At 40.0% G+C, this 14,471-nt stretch overlaps 3 protein-coding genes across 8 annotated transcripts in view; all 3 read right to left on the bottom strand.

Annotated features, from left to right (window-relative positions):
- Positions 1–14,471, bottom strand: part of LOC110046007 (4-aminobutyrate aminotransferase, mitochondrial-like) — a 120,108-nt gene that overhangs the window by 62,903 nt on the left and 42,734 nt on the right. For all 6 annotated transcript variants that reach the window (XM_089289611.1, XM_089289609.1, XM_089289610.1 and 3 more), the window contains exon 7: positions 8,182–8,274. In XM_089289611.1, coding sequence (XP_089145737.1) covers positions 8,182–8,274 — 93 coding nt within the window. The remainder of the gene's footprint in view (positions 1–8,181; positions 8,275–14,471) is intronic.
- LOC149111993 (uncharacterized) lies at positions 878–2,308 on the bottom strand. The gene has a single exon (XM_089289618.1). The coding sequence runs from the start codon at positions 2,264–2,266 to the stop codon at positions 1,808–1,810; it is 459 nt and encodes a 152-aa protein (XP_089145744.1). The 5' UTR covers positions 2,267–2,308; the 3' UTR covers positions 878–1,807.
- On the bottom strand, positions 4,541–5,894 carry LOC149111994 (uncharacterized). The gene has a single exon (XM_089289617.1). It carries the CDS (start codon positions 5,826–5,828, stop codon positions 5,067–5,069), a length of 762 nt encoding a protein of 253 aa, XP_089145743.1. The 5' UTR covers positions 5,829–5,894; the 3' UTR covers positions 4,541–5,066.

Raw genomic sequence — 14,471 nt, forward strand, 5'->3', positions numbered from 1 at the left:
AAACAAGAAAATCCTGGTGAGCTCCAGTTGGGGAGTTGAGTAATTAACAGGTTTTACATTTTGATTTTCAGTATACTACATTATGAATCAATTCTTGCTCTTTGGTGGCTTGGGAAAAAAAGTTATAAAAATAAAAGTGACCACAATGATTTGTATAATGCCTGCTTTTACATATATTTTCTTTGGTGCATTTCCTTAAATTTCTCAGAGTTGAATAAATGCCTGGGCCTTTGACCCTGAGGACCCCATAAGATTTCCAATCCCTTCACTTAACTTTTGGCATGGGAGCTGAGGGAGAGAAAATCTAAAGCATGGCCTTTGCAAAAAACCTACTCTTGATATTGGTTCAAACAGGGAAGGTTATCTCTGAAGGGATGCAACTTGTCATTCAAATGGAGGCAGATTTTTTTCTGACTGGATGATTGCAGCCATTTGAACACAAAACTAAAACCAATTTGTGTATGTTTATGATTTAAATGCATTTAAAAAGCATGAAAAAGAAGGCATACAAAGTTACTTGTGTATGCTTACTCAGAGAATTAACAACCAAAGTTTAACTGCAGTCGCACTTCATAGATGTTGTTTCAATGTAACAAAGACTTATATTACCTTTATTAACTTCACTTAAAATCACAGCGATTTAAAGAAAACAGAGTGAGTAACTGGGTCCTAGCCCCTGACAACACCAAGGTCCACCCCACAATTTTCATCTTCTTGCTTTGCTTGTGGTGAGAGGAGGTAATTATTGCTGATACAGTGAAGACTAGTGAGACAATCTCAGATAGTTTCAGAGTGTAATTTACAGCTCTGATGCAGTAGTCACACAGGTCTCACCCCTGTTGTTCTCTCCCTTGGTAGTCAACTAGGCCTTTTCCCCTTTGCAGAATATGAGCGGACAAAAACTCGATAAGACATAACTTTTAGCAGTGTGTGTGTTTCATGTTTGTGTTTTGGCCAAAAATAACTTTCAATTACCGTTTGTCAAGATGGTTTTAAATTTATTGTGGTATTTTATCTGACTTGAGTTTTGTTCATTTTAAATTCAATAATGCGTAGAAGTAGCAAATGTGACAATTTTACTTTTCACACCAACGTTTGTAATTTGATACTTTTGTTTTCCTTGCCAATGTATGCAACAAGATACCTTTGTTTCCACGATAATATAAGAAAGATGTCTATTTTTTTAACTCACTGCTGCAGATAAATGGAATATAAAAGTTAAATATCTGCTGAAAAGTCAATGAGGAACAATTTTGTGTTGTTCAAAATGTAAATTTTCATTTCACCGATAAACAAGAACTAATGTAATCATCAAATAGTCACGCCAAATCACAGAATAGTGCGTTCTAATCCTTTTGCCAGCCGAGTTGGTGTAAACAATAAAACCAGGTCAAACTAATTCACAATGCTATCGAGTAATACAACTGAGGAGCGTTTCAACAAGAAGTATTGAAGGTAGAGATCTTTACTTGACCGAAATTATATCCCACATCGGTGAGCGAGTCACCTCATTGACTGACGAAATTAATTGGAGGTTTCAGTAAGTGCCACGGAGTCTGCGACAATAATAACGAAGTTTCTTTTGTCACAAATTTACTAGTTTTACACGTAACTAACATGGGAAAGTTTCAGCTGGCTTTCTTTCGTAGCAGAGGAAACAAACAAGCTGCTAAGGAGAAGCAAAATGTTCCCATTCTCTATTTCAACCCTGGCAAACACACAATAGTTCTAAAACAGCAGATGACATTTCTTGAATCGAGCTAGGGAAGATTCCAGAAGATATGCAGTCACAGTAGCGTTCTTTGCACTAAAAAAGGAGAAGTGATGTTACCTGAAATATAACTGCTATCCCCAGCCAAAACGAGAGTGTGGTATCACTCATTACAAAAAATAAAACTAGACGTTCTAACTCTTTGATGGTTGTCATATTCCTTCCTTGTCCAGCTATCTTTCTAGTGAGCTGGTACAGGTGACCACTGCAGTTGTTTCTGGCTGCTGTCTCAGCTTCCTCTGCTAAATCGTTCAGCCATCTCTGCTTGTCTGCCCGGGCACTGGCCTTCACCTCCTTGTCCTTCACTGCACATGCAGCAGCGGCTCTCTCCTTCATGCGCGCAGACCGTGTACATCCTATCTTCGCCTTTAACCCTAGTCTCTCTTCAATCTTTCTGTAGGTCTTCCCACTGATCCAGTCACTCTTCACTCTCCTCTTCTCTCCCAGCACCTTCTTGGCACTCTCGTTGTAAACTTCCTTGAATTGTCCCCACATCTCTTCGATATCATCTGCATCATCCTTCCAACACCTGGAATTGGTTGCTCACTTCCAGCCGAAATACCTCTTTGACACAGGGATCTCAAAGCTTCTTGATGTCAAAGATGGTCCTCTCCTTCATCTTCCTCTTTGTGCTGCATAGCTTTAGCCTAACCTTTCCCATCACCATGTGATGGTCTGAGTTGGCATCAGCCCCTCTCATTGCTCAGGTGTCCATCAGTGAACCTCTGTATCTACCACTGATGATGATATGGTCGATTTGATTCCGATCTCTTGCATTCGGGGAGGTCCACGTAATCTTTTGAATGTTTCTATGCTTGAATAGAGAACCTACAATCACCAAGTTGTTGTTGCCACAGAACGTCCCTAGCATCTCTCTGTTCTCGTTCATTCTTCCAAGTCCATGTCGTCCCATCACCTTCTCCCATCCTTCATTGCCCTCTCCAATTTTGGCATTCAAGTCCACCATCACAATTAGTGCATCATGTCTGGGTGTTGGTTCAACCTCCCACTGCAGTTGTTCATAAAATTCTTCCTTGGAATCATCATCTGCATTATTGGTGGGTGTGTACACTTGGATGACAGTGAGTTTTGCATTGCGTGAGTTTAAGCATGCACTCATGATTCTCCCGTTGACAGGGTTCCACTTCCGCAACGTTTTTCTTACTTCCTTCTTTAGAATAAGTCCCACGCCTCTGATGTTTCTCTTCTCCTCCAGAGTACAAGATACCCTCACCTGTTGCTGTTCTCAGTTCTCCAAAGCCAGTCCACCGTATTTCACTCATACCGAGCATGTCCAAATTGTAGTTCCTGAATTCCCTGGTGACATTAGCAGTCCTTCCTATCTGATAACATGTTTTGTAGCTTTGGGTGTCAGGAGAGAAGCCCCAGGCGACTTAAGGTTACAGTATACCTTCAGATCGGCAATTTTCTTCAAATTTGGATTTTTGGTTCAAACTAATGGTCGAAGAGTAATCTCTAATTTCTGAAAACAAAATTGAAAAAAACCTAATATTGGCGGAGAAAGGGATGTTTTACGTTATGGCCGGAAGTAAAAGTTCCCCCTTGATTGACAGCCCTATAACGTGTATGCAATCAACCGAGACTACTTTCGCGGGAATATTACCGATATTGATACCACGAATTGGCTGGCTACTCAGTTAATCAGCATTGTTAATCCAAGCATTTTTCGTGTTAGATGTAATTCTATTAAGTTATAAGTAAACATGGACCATGGAAAACTCCGTTTACCAGTTCGAAAGAGCGAAGAATGAATAAAAATACATCAATGAGTGAAGAAGCGAAAGTTGACCTTACGGATGAAGCTACGGACGTATCAAGCAGGCAAAAAGATCGAGTCAAGAGAAGAGAAAGGTTGTGTAAAATTTGGGAACTCGACAGCGATAACAGCGATGTTTACAGTGACTCTTTTGTTGAGTTCGATACCGATGAATCGTCCAACTCGTTGAGATCCATTGTAATATTATCCATGCACATTTGCTCTGCCGCGCTTTCTTTTGTTTGTTCTCGTCGCCCAGCTACTCTAACGTTCGTATCCTTTTTCGTCTTCCCCATTTTGCCAAACCAGCTTCAAGAAAAACCCAGCTGCAGAAAAATTATCTCTCCGCCTTGAGCGCATTGCGAAACGCAAGGTTTTTTTGCAGATTCACGCGTAAATTTCACCACGAGTTAATGGTAGTAAATTTTCCAAGCGCTGATTGGCTCAGTGATCTGAGAACCCAGTTGAAGGCGTTTGTGGGCGGAGTTTGTTTGCGAAGTAAGATATTTTTCTTAGTGCTGTTTTCTCGGATAAATTTTTTCACTTGAAGCAGCCACTTTAAAGAGTTACAACTCAAACGGAATTTGTTTGTTTGCCCTCAAATTTGGACAGTAGCTAGATTAACATATGAAAAACAAAAATGTGTCTGCAAATTGTTTATTTCGAAATATTTTTTCTCTGAGAGCGATTTTTGTACGATCACTTCACATTTTTTTAATCCTATTTCGAAAATGTTCTGTAACTTTTTCTAACATTTTGGCATACTGTACATACTCTCACTGCTTCCTCGATTTCCTGATCCATTTTTGGCCACCACATGCATGTACGAGCAATTGCTTTCATACCACATATACCAGGGTGTTCCCAATGCAACTGCCCCAGCATTTTGGCTCTAAAGATTGGTGGAATAATCAGCCTAGAGCCCCAAAGGACACAATCCTGTCACAGGACAGGATGTGTGCTTCCAACCCTTTCATGCCCTCATAGCTATCTTTGAACAACTCACTGTGTTTAACTAGTAATCCATCAAGTTGACTTTTGGCACTTTCCAACTCGGATCTTGTTAAACTAAATATTTCACCCCACTCAAGCCTTATATGGTTTAACCAATTTCTTCCCAGCAAAGTAGGCTTCTTCTCATAATCAGCTATAATAATTGGCAATGTACATTCATGGCCCTTGTACACTACATCACACAGCATTTCACCACACACTGTAAGGGTTTCACCCGTATAGGTTTTCAATTCAACTTTTGACGGACGAGGTGGAAAATTACTGAATTTCTGAGAATGTGTGCTCTTACTCATTATTGAGTAATCAGCTGCAGTGTCTACTTCCATTGCACATGGTGAACCATTTATGGTCATTTCTACAGTATAACTTTTGTTGGTAGGATTATCTGTACCAACTGCATACATGGAATAAATACCTAACTCATCATTATCATCATAACCTTCTGTGTTTGATTCTAAGACACTATGAACAGTACCTTTAGCTCCTGGTTGTTTTGTTTCCATGCTAGACAACATCTTTACTGCGACAAACTGATGCAAGGTGACCTACTTTGCTACATTTGTAGCATTTTGCTGACTTAAATTTACACTTAGGTGCAGCATGCTTACCACCACACTGGTAACATGAGGGTTCCTTAGTGTCTACAGTTTCCAGTTTATTTACTATGCCTTGGCTGTCATCACTTGCACTGACAGGACGGAATTCTTGGGTGTTCTTCTCTGCCATTTCCATTGACTTTGCAATCTGGCACGCTTTCTCAAAAGAAAGATCCTCGGTGTTCAAAAGTTTATTCTGTATTTTGGGATTGTTCAATCTGCACACAAAACGGTCTCTCAGAGCTCGGTTGAGAAACTCTCCATAGTTACAATGAATCGATAACTTCTTCAAGGCCACAATAAAGTCACTGATGGATTCGTCTTGTTTTTGATAGCGAGTTCCAAAATGAAAACTCTCTGCTATCTCCAATGGCGCTGGATTGTAATGTTTCTCCAATGCTTTGACAATGTCCGCAAAAGGAGTGTCTTTTGGTTTCACTGGTACCAGCAGATTGCTGAGGGTAGAATATGCTTCGGGTCCAATCTCAGTCAGAAAGATAGCACATTTTCTATTTGCAACTGCAAGATTGGCTTCCTCTTTACCCTCACCTGTTTCTTCTATGATATTATTTGCCATGAAGAACATTTCCATTCTTTCCACATAGGAACGAAAAGTCTCTCGCTCAGGGCTGAACTCACTGACACGACCAAACAATCCAATTCCCGCCATTTTGATAGCACATGCTCAAACTTTGATCAAGTTGCCTCGGTCGAAAACAAACCTTTTCCCTCACACAGAGAAAATCAAAACTTCACTGGATTTCTCATGTGTCTTCGTGCATGTAGAGTATCCCATCCTCGTCGCCAAAATGAAACATACTAGCAAAAGTATGGCTCGGTGACATAACAACACAAGTTAACGAGGCTTGCTCAACACAACAACTTTATTCTCTAAGCATCTTGGGTAATACAACAGCTTAACACAACTTCCGGTTACGAATATATTACAGTGATCATCAGGGATCTTTTATCTACCCAGTGGTAGTGGTTGATGACATAAAATGTAGAGCTCCACTGGACACAGGAGCTGGTAGTTCATGTGCTGCGGCAGCTCTGGTTGAATGGCTTAACAAGCATCCAAGACACATCAAACACAGACAGATTGAGATGATGCTTTGTTCAACAATTCAGAAGGTCCAAAACTATACAGCAAAGGTTGCAAGTGTTGATTGAAAGTTTGAAATGAAAGTAAAGATCAGCTGTTTCACTCAGTCCCGAATCCAAATTATGAAGAACTGATAAACTAACATTGTCACCTGGAAGGGGTACTCTGGACAACAATGACAAGAAAAGTGAATCAACCATTCATCTAATACTTGGGGTGGGCAAGTGCTCAAGAATCAAAACTGAGACAAAACCTAGAATCAGTCAACCATTTATGCCTTTTGCTGAGCTCACTAGGGTGGGTTATGATGTCCTCAGGTAGAGAAGCAGCCCTTTCTAATGTTTAGTTCACGAAAACATCAGCAGCAGACTGCAAGCAAGTTTAAATGTCTTGGGACTTGAAGATAGACCAGAAACAAACCAGAAAAAAAAACGTTGTGTATGGCGAATTTGTTAAGTAGTTGCACTGAACTGAGTAAGGCTGGCACGATTCAGGGTTGCTGTCAAGTGCAGCAAACTAAGGGATGGTTGTGAGAGTTGTAGACAAGCCAAACAAGAGATTATTTAACATCCCGCATAAACCTGTGAAAAAGGAAACAGCTGTAACGTCAAAACTTAGAATTGTGTTTGATGCATCAGCTAGTCCAAGTCAGTGTTTAGAGACTGGACCTTCCTTGCAGAACCTTTCGTGGAATGTACTTGTGCATAATCACCTAAAGCTGGTCGGCTTAACAGCCAACATCAGCCAAGCCTTCAGACTAGTACGAATCAGTCTGAGGACAGGGATGCATTACGATTCCACTAGGTCAAGAACAAGGACCCTTCCACTATTGAATTGAAGTCTTGAGATTTACCTGAGCTCTCTTTGGTCTGGTTCAGTTGCCATTCTAACTGGCATTCTGCTTGGTGTAGGCTCACCTATAATGCTAGTTGGAAAGCTTCTGTATCATGAAGTGTGTGAGAAACATCTACCATGGGATGTGAAGTTGCCTGACAGAATTGGACAAGAGTGGGTAAAGTTTTCGAGAAACCTCACTGAGGAGCCTCTTGAGGTTCAAGGAGCTGGTCAAAGAAGTCCTTTCACAGGAATTTGGTGACACAAGTAGTTCTGGTATATCAGCGGCAGTTTACACAGTGATTACTCGAGCCTCCAGGGTGAGCAAGGGTTTGATAGCAACAAAGATTGGCAAAGAAGAACCTCACAATTCTGAGGATAGAGCTTGTGTCAGTACACATGGCTGCTAATCTAGTGGGCAGTGTAAGAACAGCACTTGATGGGTACCAGATGACGGCAGACCATGGATGGAGTGATAGTATAGTCACACTTCATTGGATTAAAGAGGAGGTACTTACAAACAGTTCATGACTAACAGATGTCTGCAAAATTGACTGCAAAGATTTCTTTAAATAGGGACATGTTGCCTTCAGCCACAACCCAGGACAAGAGTTACTGTCTAATCCAGGAGTGGCCAAGAGAGAAAGAGACTGTACAGAAGCAGAAGCTAAGTGTACCATGGAGGCGTTTGCTGAAGCAGTGGAAATGCAAGATGACTTTGACAATGTGCTGGAAAATCAGACCTTTTGGCAAACAGTCAGAGTCTGTTGTGGCTCATGTGATTCCTTCAGAATTGCCAAAACAGGAAATCTACTACTACATATCTACTACTGCTCCATGCAGTCTGACAAGAGCAGTCCATTTAGAGTTACTAACTGACCAGACCACTAAGGGTGTCACCAAGTGTTTGGAACAGTTCATTGCCAGGTGGGAGATATATGAAGATACATTTGGATAATGCGAGGGGTTTTGTGGTAGCATCCAAGTGGCTCAAGAGTATTATGAGAGATGAAAAGATGCAAATCTATCTGGCTCATCATAACATCATTTGACAGTTTAACCAATACTTCTATAATTAACCAACCTTGTAACTCATAAAAGCCAGTTTGAATGCATTCTCCACTGAGCATGTCCCACAGGCCATTGTCGTTACCTCTCGCAGTCCTGGTGGAGCCACCTGTTCAAGAAAAATTAATTTGTTAAAAATTTGCTGTACCTGTATTAAAATGCTCCCTTTATTAAGCCCCTCTACAATGAAACCCTTCAAAAAATAATTTCACACCTCCTTTTCAAGATGGTAAGAGAACATCCTTTATGAAAAGGAAAACAAGGATTTTGAGATACCTGACTTTATGTTTATAGAGCTGTTCTTTAATTTCACCAGATTCACTATTCATATTCCTTAAGGTTACTCCAAACCTTCATGGGTGTCCTCCAGAAAAAAATTTGCATGCATACTGTTTTCAAGGACCCCCCCCCCCCAAAAACTATACATCACTAGAAGAGTTATGAAAAGTAGAATTCAATAAAATTATTATATTCCGTTTTGCAGATTGCTTTCTTAAGACAGCAGAAGCCCTAAACAGCAAATTGACGACTGAAATTCTGGCAGATTAATTAGGTATCAAATGCAGTTGTTCATGCAAAATAACTATGCAATGTTAATCACAAAGCATCAATCTCTCAAAGTGTGTCAGCATTTTCTTTTATTTCTACTGGTTATCTTTTTATAGATCTGTCCATTTCTACCATTGAAAAATTGGCGTAACATGTTGCGTTAGAGGCTGCCACAAGAAAAGTATTCATAACAAAAAAATTTGCCAACACACTTTTGTTCCTTATCTATCAGTAAAATAATGTTCTGGCCAAATTTTAAGGAAAACTGTCGTTTCTACATACCCTATTAATTCATCTAAAGAGGAGGGATTCTCTCAAAACACAAGTGCGAGTTTTCGCCTTCTAAAGATTTCTAAACATGTCACCCCTTCTCAGAGGGAGATGTCAACACAAAAAGTCACCAGCCAATGAAATAACAAAACCCCCAGCAATGACAGTATGCAAACTTGAGCTTGGTGGGAAAGCGAAAGTGTTACAGTCATGTTTTAGTTGCACATGTTTTATGCCAGTATTCAACAATAATGCACAAAACAGAAGGAAAGCAATGTGCAACTAAACAAAAAGAAACAGAGAACCAATTGCCAAAGCATGATTACAAGGAGTCACATTTGACAGACATGAAATCTTAAATTGAAAGTATTTGATATATGATCTCCAGATTAAGCCATTTGCCACAAAAAGGTCGCTAAGGAGTCCAAGCTTTTTGGGGATTATGACACCTTGATGGTTTATTAACATTTATTCAAAAACCTCTTTTTCCCAAAAACTTGTGTGCATTTTAATATTTTATTTTCATTTTTTTTGGAAAATGTTACCTTAAATAATGAACTTCAATTTGGTTGAAATAAAGAAAATTTGGCAAAAGTGGCCCCGCAAAGGTTTGGAGTAAGGTTACCTTAAGGTTACCATAATATAATAATAATATAATAACAATAAAGTAGTATTTTAAGGGGAGGCCTCCAGTCACCTTCAGAGGTGTCCTGAGTTAAGAAAATTGTCAGCATGCTGTTTTAAACTTTAACCACCACAAAATATACAGTGTATATCAATCACAAGGGACTTACAGTATATCCTTCACAAACTGTGACATGATAAACACCATTGCCAGGGATCTTTTTTGCATAGTGTAAACTTTGAAGCAATATGGAAATTACCCAGAATTTATTCTCACTTACTGGTTTTCGATTCCTCTGATATCAGAATCATTTCATTCCATGAAATAATTAAAGCAACAAGCCACAGATTTAAGCTTAAAATTTTCTTAAATACAGAGCTGTGTAAATGACATGGAATTTGAAACTGTGACAATCTGTTTTAGGACACCCTTTTGATAAAGGGTTGTAAATACTGAAGTCCCAAAAAACTAAATGAAACCACAGCATAGGGAAAATCTAGGGATTACAACGAACCAATTAAAAACTATCACATAATGCACACTTTCCGAGAGTAAGCAAACACGTATAAATTACAAAAAATAAGTGTCAATAAGGGTCGAATCGGGCCAGATCGAGGCAGATTGAATTTCATTCGTAAAATTGACGGAAACTTGTGAAAATGTATCCTGTCTACTTGATCTAGCATTATGGTTGCATTGCTCATTTGATTTGGCAGTGGATTTCTACAGTAACCTTAAAGGAGAAGGTCATTCCAAAAAGCTTACTTTTTTTGTCTTCGCCTATAACAAGTAACCATTCAGCTTTTCCACTCACCGAAGTCTCAGCCTCTGAAGTGCCAGCTATCCTGAAGAAATTGGTCTCAAAAGAAGCGACTTCGGAAGCCGCCATTTTGAAACTGTCTTGGCAGCCAGGCCGTGTTTATTTGACATCACTCCGTCCGACCCGAAATTAGTAGGAAGGAGAAAAACATGCAACTGGCTTGGCATCCTTCACAAGTTCAGCCCTCACCTCACCTATCTTCTTCATGCTCTGTTGTGCATAAGGCCACACTACTCCTCTTTGACTTGCTCCTGTTCTTAGCCAGAGCTCTCGCTTCTTCCCAGGACTTCCAGCCTGCCATTGCCCTCTCTTTCTCCACATTACGGCGCCAGGTTGTTTTGGGGTGGCCGACTTTCCTTTCGCCAGTAGGTGTCCAGGTGAGTGCTGTGGCACAGTGATGCTCTCTGGGCATCTTAAGAATGTGTCCTAAAAACCCCCATCTCCTTTTCTTTACTTCCATACTCATCTTCATACATCCTGCTCTTTCATGAAGCTCATCAGTTGATACTATGTAAGACCAGAATATGCCCAGGCTTCTTTTGAGGCACTGGTATTGGAAGGAGTCTACCTTTCTATTGTCTTGGACATTGGTCTTCCATGTCTCACTTCCATACAATAGGACTGGCTAGACTGAGGTGTTAAATAGCCTGATCTTGGTCCTCCTATTGTACTGCTTCGAGCTCCATATTCTCCTTAGCATTCTGAACGCTGCTTTGGCCTTACCCAACTTATTATCCATATCTGTGTCACAACCTCCCTCTGTGCTTACAACAGCTCCTAGATAGGTGAAATCCTTGGTTTCTTTGATGGTGTTGCAATTTTGGAACTTGAGTGGCTCTGTGTTCTTGCAGTTCAGCCTCGTGACTTGGGTTTCGGTCTTACTGATGTTTAAACCTACTCTCTGGGCAGCTTCTGTGAGCTTGTCTGTCTTCCTTTGCACCTGATGTTGGGTGGTGGAGATCAGAGCAATATCATCGGCAAAGTCAGCAACTTCTAGTTGGTCCATGAACCTCCATCTTATTCCGGTGTTGGCTTGCTTGGTTGTCTCGCACATTATCCAGTCAATGGCAAGGAGGAACAGGAACCCAGACATCACACACCCTTGTTTGACACCCGTTTCAACTTTAAACCACACTGCACACTCGCTATCTTGGTATAGAAGCTGGACTACTCTTATGATATTTTCTGGTATGCCATACGTCCTGATGTCCCAGAGGCTGGGTCGGTGCAACAAGTCAAAGGCTTTCTCTAAGTCAATGAAATTAACAATTAGGAGGGCCTGCCACTCACATGACTGCTCGATAATATTGCCCAAGATGAATATTTGTTCTGTGGTGCTTCTTCCTTGTCAGAATCCTGCTTGCTCTGCTCTTAGCCTCTTATCAGCTCCGTTCCTCAAGCACTCAACGAGGGTCTTATCCAACACTTAACTAGCTATGACAAGAAGCGTTATACCTCACTAGTTTGTGCATTCTCTTAAATTACCCTTCCTTGGTAACTTAACAATAAGACCCCTCAACCATTCGTATGATATCGCTTTGTTTTCCCAGATCATCTGAATGACCTCATACAATTTCTGTGTAGCTGCCATGATGTCTGCTTTCAACAACTCTGCAACAATGTTATGGATGCCAGCTACTTTTCCAATTTTTTAGGGAACTTATCACATTCTTGACTTCTTCTTTGCTGACTGGTCCAGTGTTTATCTCCCGATCTCGGGAACTTCGTCAGCAGTTATCACAATTGGGTTCACCAGTGGTGGTCTCTTGAGGATCTCTTTGAAATGTTCTTTCAATCTAGCAAGCCTGCTAGAGTCGTCTGTGATGGTTCTACTGTCCTTGTCATTGATAGCGTTGTTCACACAGGGTCTCTCATTGCAAACGGTCTTTGTTATGTCGTATAGAGCCCTCATGTTCCCCATATCCGCTGCATTCTGTGCGTCATCTGGCCAACACCAGATACAACTAGATGCTAAGGCTGTTAAGCCACTCTCTTTATCAGATCTCAAATTCTTCTTCACCTCCTTGTCTTTACTCCTGTGTTTTGCACGTAGTTGTTGTTGGATTCTTTCAGACTCGGCATTTCCTGCTTTACCCTTAAGTTTTTTCCGTTCCTCAATCTTCGCCCAAGACTCAGAGCTAATCCATGGTTTGCTACTTTTCCTTTTTCTACCCAGTACCTTCTGCCCTGTGTTATTATAGGCTTTGTTGAATTGGGTCCACTTGCTATTGATGTCGTGATCATCATCTGTAGTTTCCAAAACGGCAAATCGATTACGAAGTTCTAGGGTAAGGTAAGGTTCACAAGGTCAGCAAAATCTTTCTTTTTCCTGAGCGATTATCCACTTCACTATCTTCAATGCTATCATTTTGGAGTTTGGAGCATGTTTGGCTCAAAATAATATGGCTCAAGAGCAGCCATAACCCAGAGTGGTAGTTAAAAGGCTCTTTGGAAGCTATTCGAACAAAATCTTGCAGATGGATTAACGTCACAGAAACGTGCCCTGGCTGCTGAGTGCTGTTCAAAATGGCAGCAACGATGTTTGAATTTTGGGTTTCTTCAGGGATGAATTTCATAAGGAAAACCTGCACTTTTGAGGCCGAAACTTCAGTGAGTGTTTGAACATAGTGCAAGGTTTTTATTAGCATTGACAAAGATATATGTTTTTTTTGGAGTGACCTCTTTTCATAGCCACCACATATAAAAGCAAATATATCTAAGAGCCCCACCCTAGAATAAACACCACTTGCTGCACTTAATCAAAACATCTTCAGACTGAATTTTTTGAGAACTCAAGCTAAAAAGAAAGTACAGTACACCTCAGTCTAAACCAGCCTTGGAAAGATATTTTCCTGGATTACAATTATATTTTTCAGTTACATGTAGAAGTGGCTAAATTTTTTGGTCAACACTATTATGCATCTCATCAATTATAAATATTACTGTCTTTTTAAAAAAAGAGCAACCAACCCTCAATTAAGTTCCTTCCCTGAATAAACGCCAGGAGTGCATTCAATCAAATAAATATGGTCTTTTGAAGTAATGGTAATGTGAGGTTAAAACTTTGAAGCTTAAGGGAGATCAAACAGCACTCTCTAATGGCAGCCCCTAACTTTTTATTAATCACAGAATGGAACAGAACACTAGCCCACAAAGTCAACTCTCCGTTAATGCCTCCTTAAAGTTTACGCTATTTATACTAATTTAGAAAAATGGAGAAACAACAAAAACGACTGAGTGAACATTTTCAACTCCATTCGTCAAAAAGAGTATTGCTAAAAAGGAGAAAATGACTATGAAGAGGACAATTAACTTTGACACAGAAGGATCATGAGCAGCAACCCTCAATTCTCAGATCAGTTTACACTGACTGACCTTTCTAAGGAATCAATGTAATTTGCAGCCACTTATCAGTTTGGTAACTGTGAAAATGAAGGATAACTACATGTACATGACTATATGATCATATAAAAAGCAAATTACAAACAGGTGTGAGAAGTGGTAAAAAAGTGCATAGCTTTGTAAGGTTATCAAATGAAAGATTCTTGTTGTTCCAGTTGAACCTCGATTATCCGGACTCGTTGGGACTAGACAAAATAGTCCGGATAATGGAGGGCCCAGATAATCACAAATATGAATATTAATGAAGAACAAAGCTGTTTAAATAAAGCAACATTTAATCGTGAAACAACACTTTTACAAATTGCTTGGAAAACAATACAGTCTACTGTACATCTTGAAACACTCAACTCTGAGCGACTCAGAACTCATTTGAGTGTTCTTCTTTAATTACGATGCATGCGAGCACTGCTTTTGCTCTTTAAAAGCAAAAAACTTGCTTTTGACTGCACCTTTCAATGCTATAATTTTAAAAAGAATATTGCTACAGATCTTGATCACGACTAATAAATATTCATGACAAAATTGGGACTAGAGAAAAAGCCTGGATAATCAAGAAAACCGGATAATCGAGGTACGGATAATCGAGGTTCGACTGTAATTGTCTTTGCTAAAAAAAGTTTTGATAACTATATAAAATATA

This window comes from Orbicella faveolata, unplaced genomic scaffold (genome assembly GCF_042242905.1).
Source record: "Orbicella faveolata isolate gen_17 unplaced genomic scaffold, um_ofav_v1 contig_2, whole genome shotgun sequence".
NCBI lineage: Eukaryota > Metazoa > Cnidaria > Anthozoa > Scleractinia > Merulinidae > Orbicella > Orbicella faveolata.

Excerpts from the sequence above, each read along its gene's own strand:
- LOC149111993 (XM_089289618.1), bottom strand. The coding sequence starts at position 2,266 with ATGTGGGGACAATTCAAGGAAGTTTACAACGAGAGTGCCAAGAAGGTG.
- LOC149111994 (XM_089289617.1), bottom strand. The coding sequence starts at position 5,828 with ATGGCGGGAATTGGATTGTTTGGTCGTGTCAGTGAGTTCAGCCCTGAG.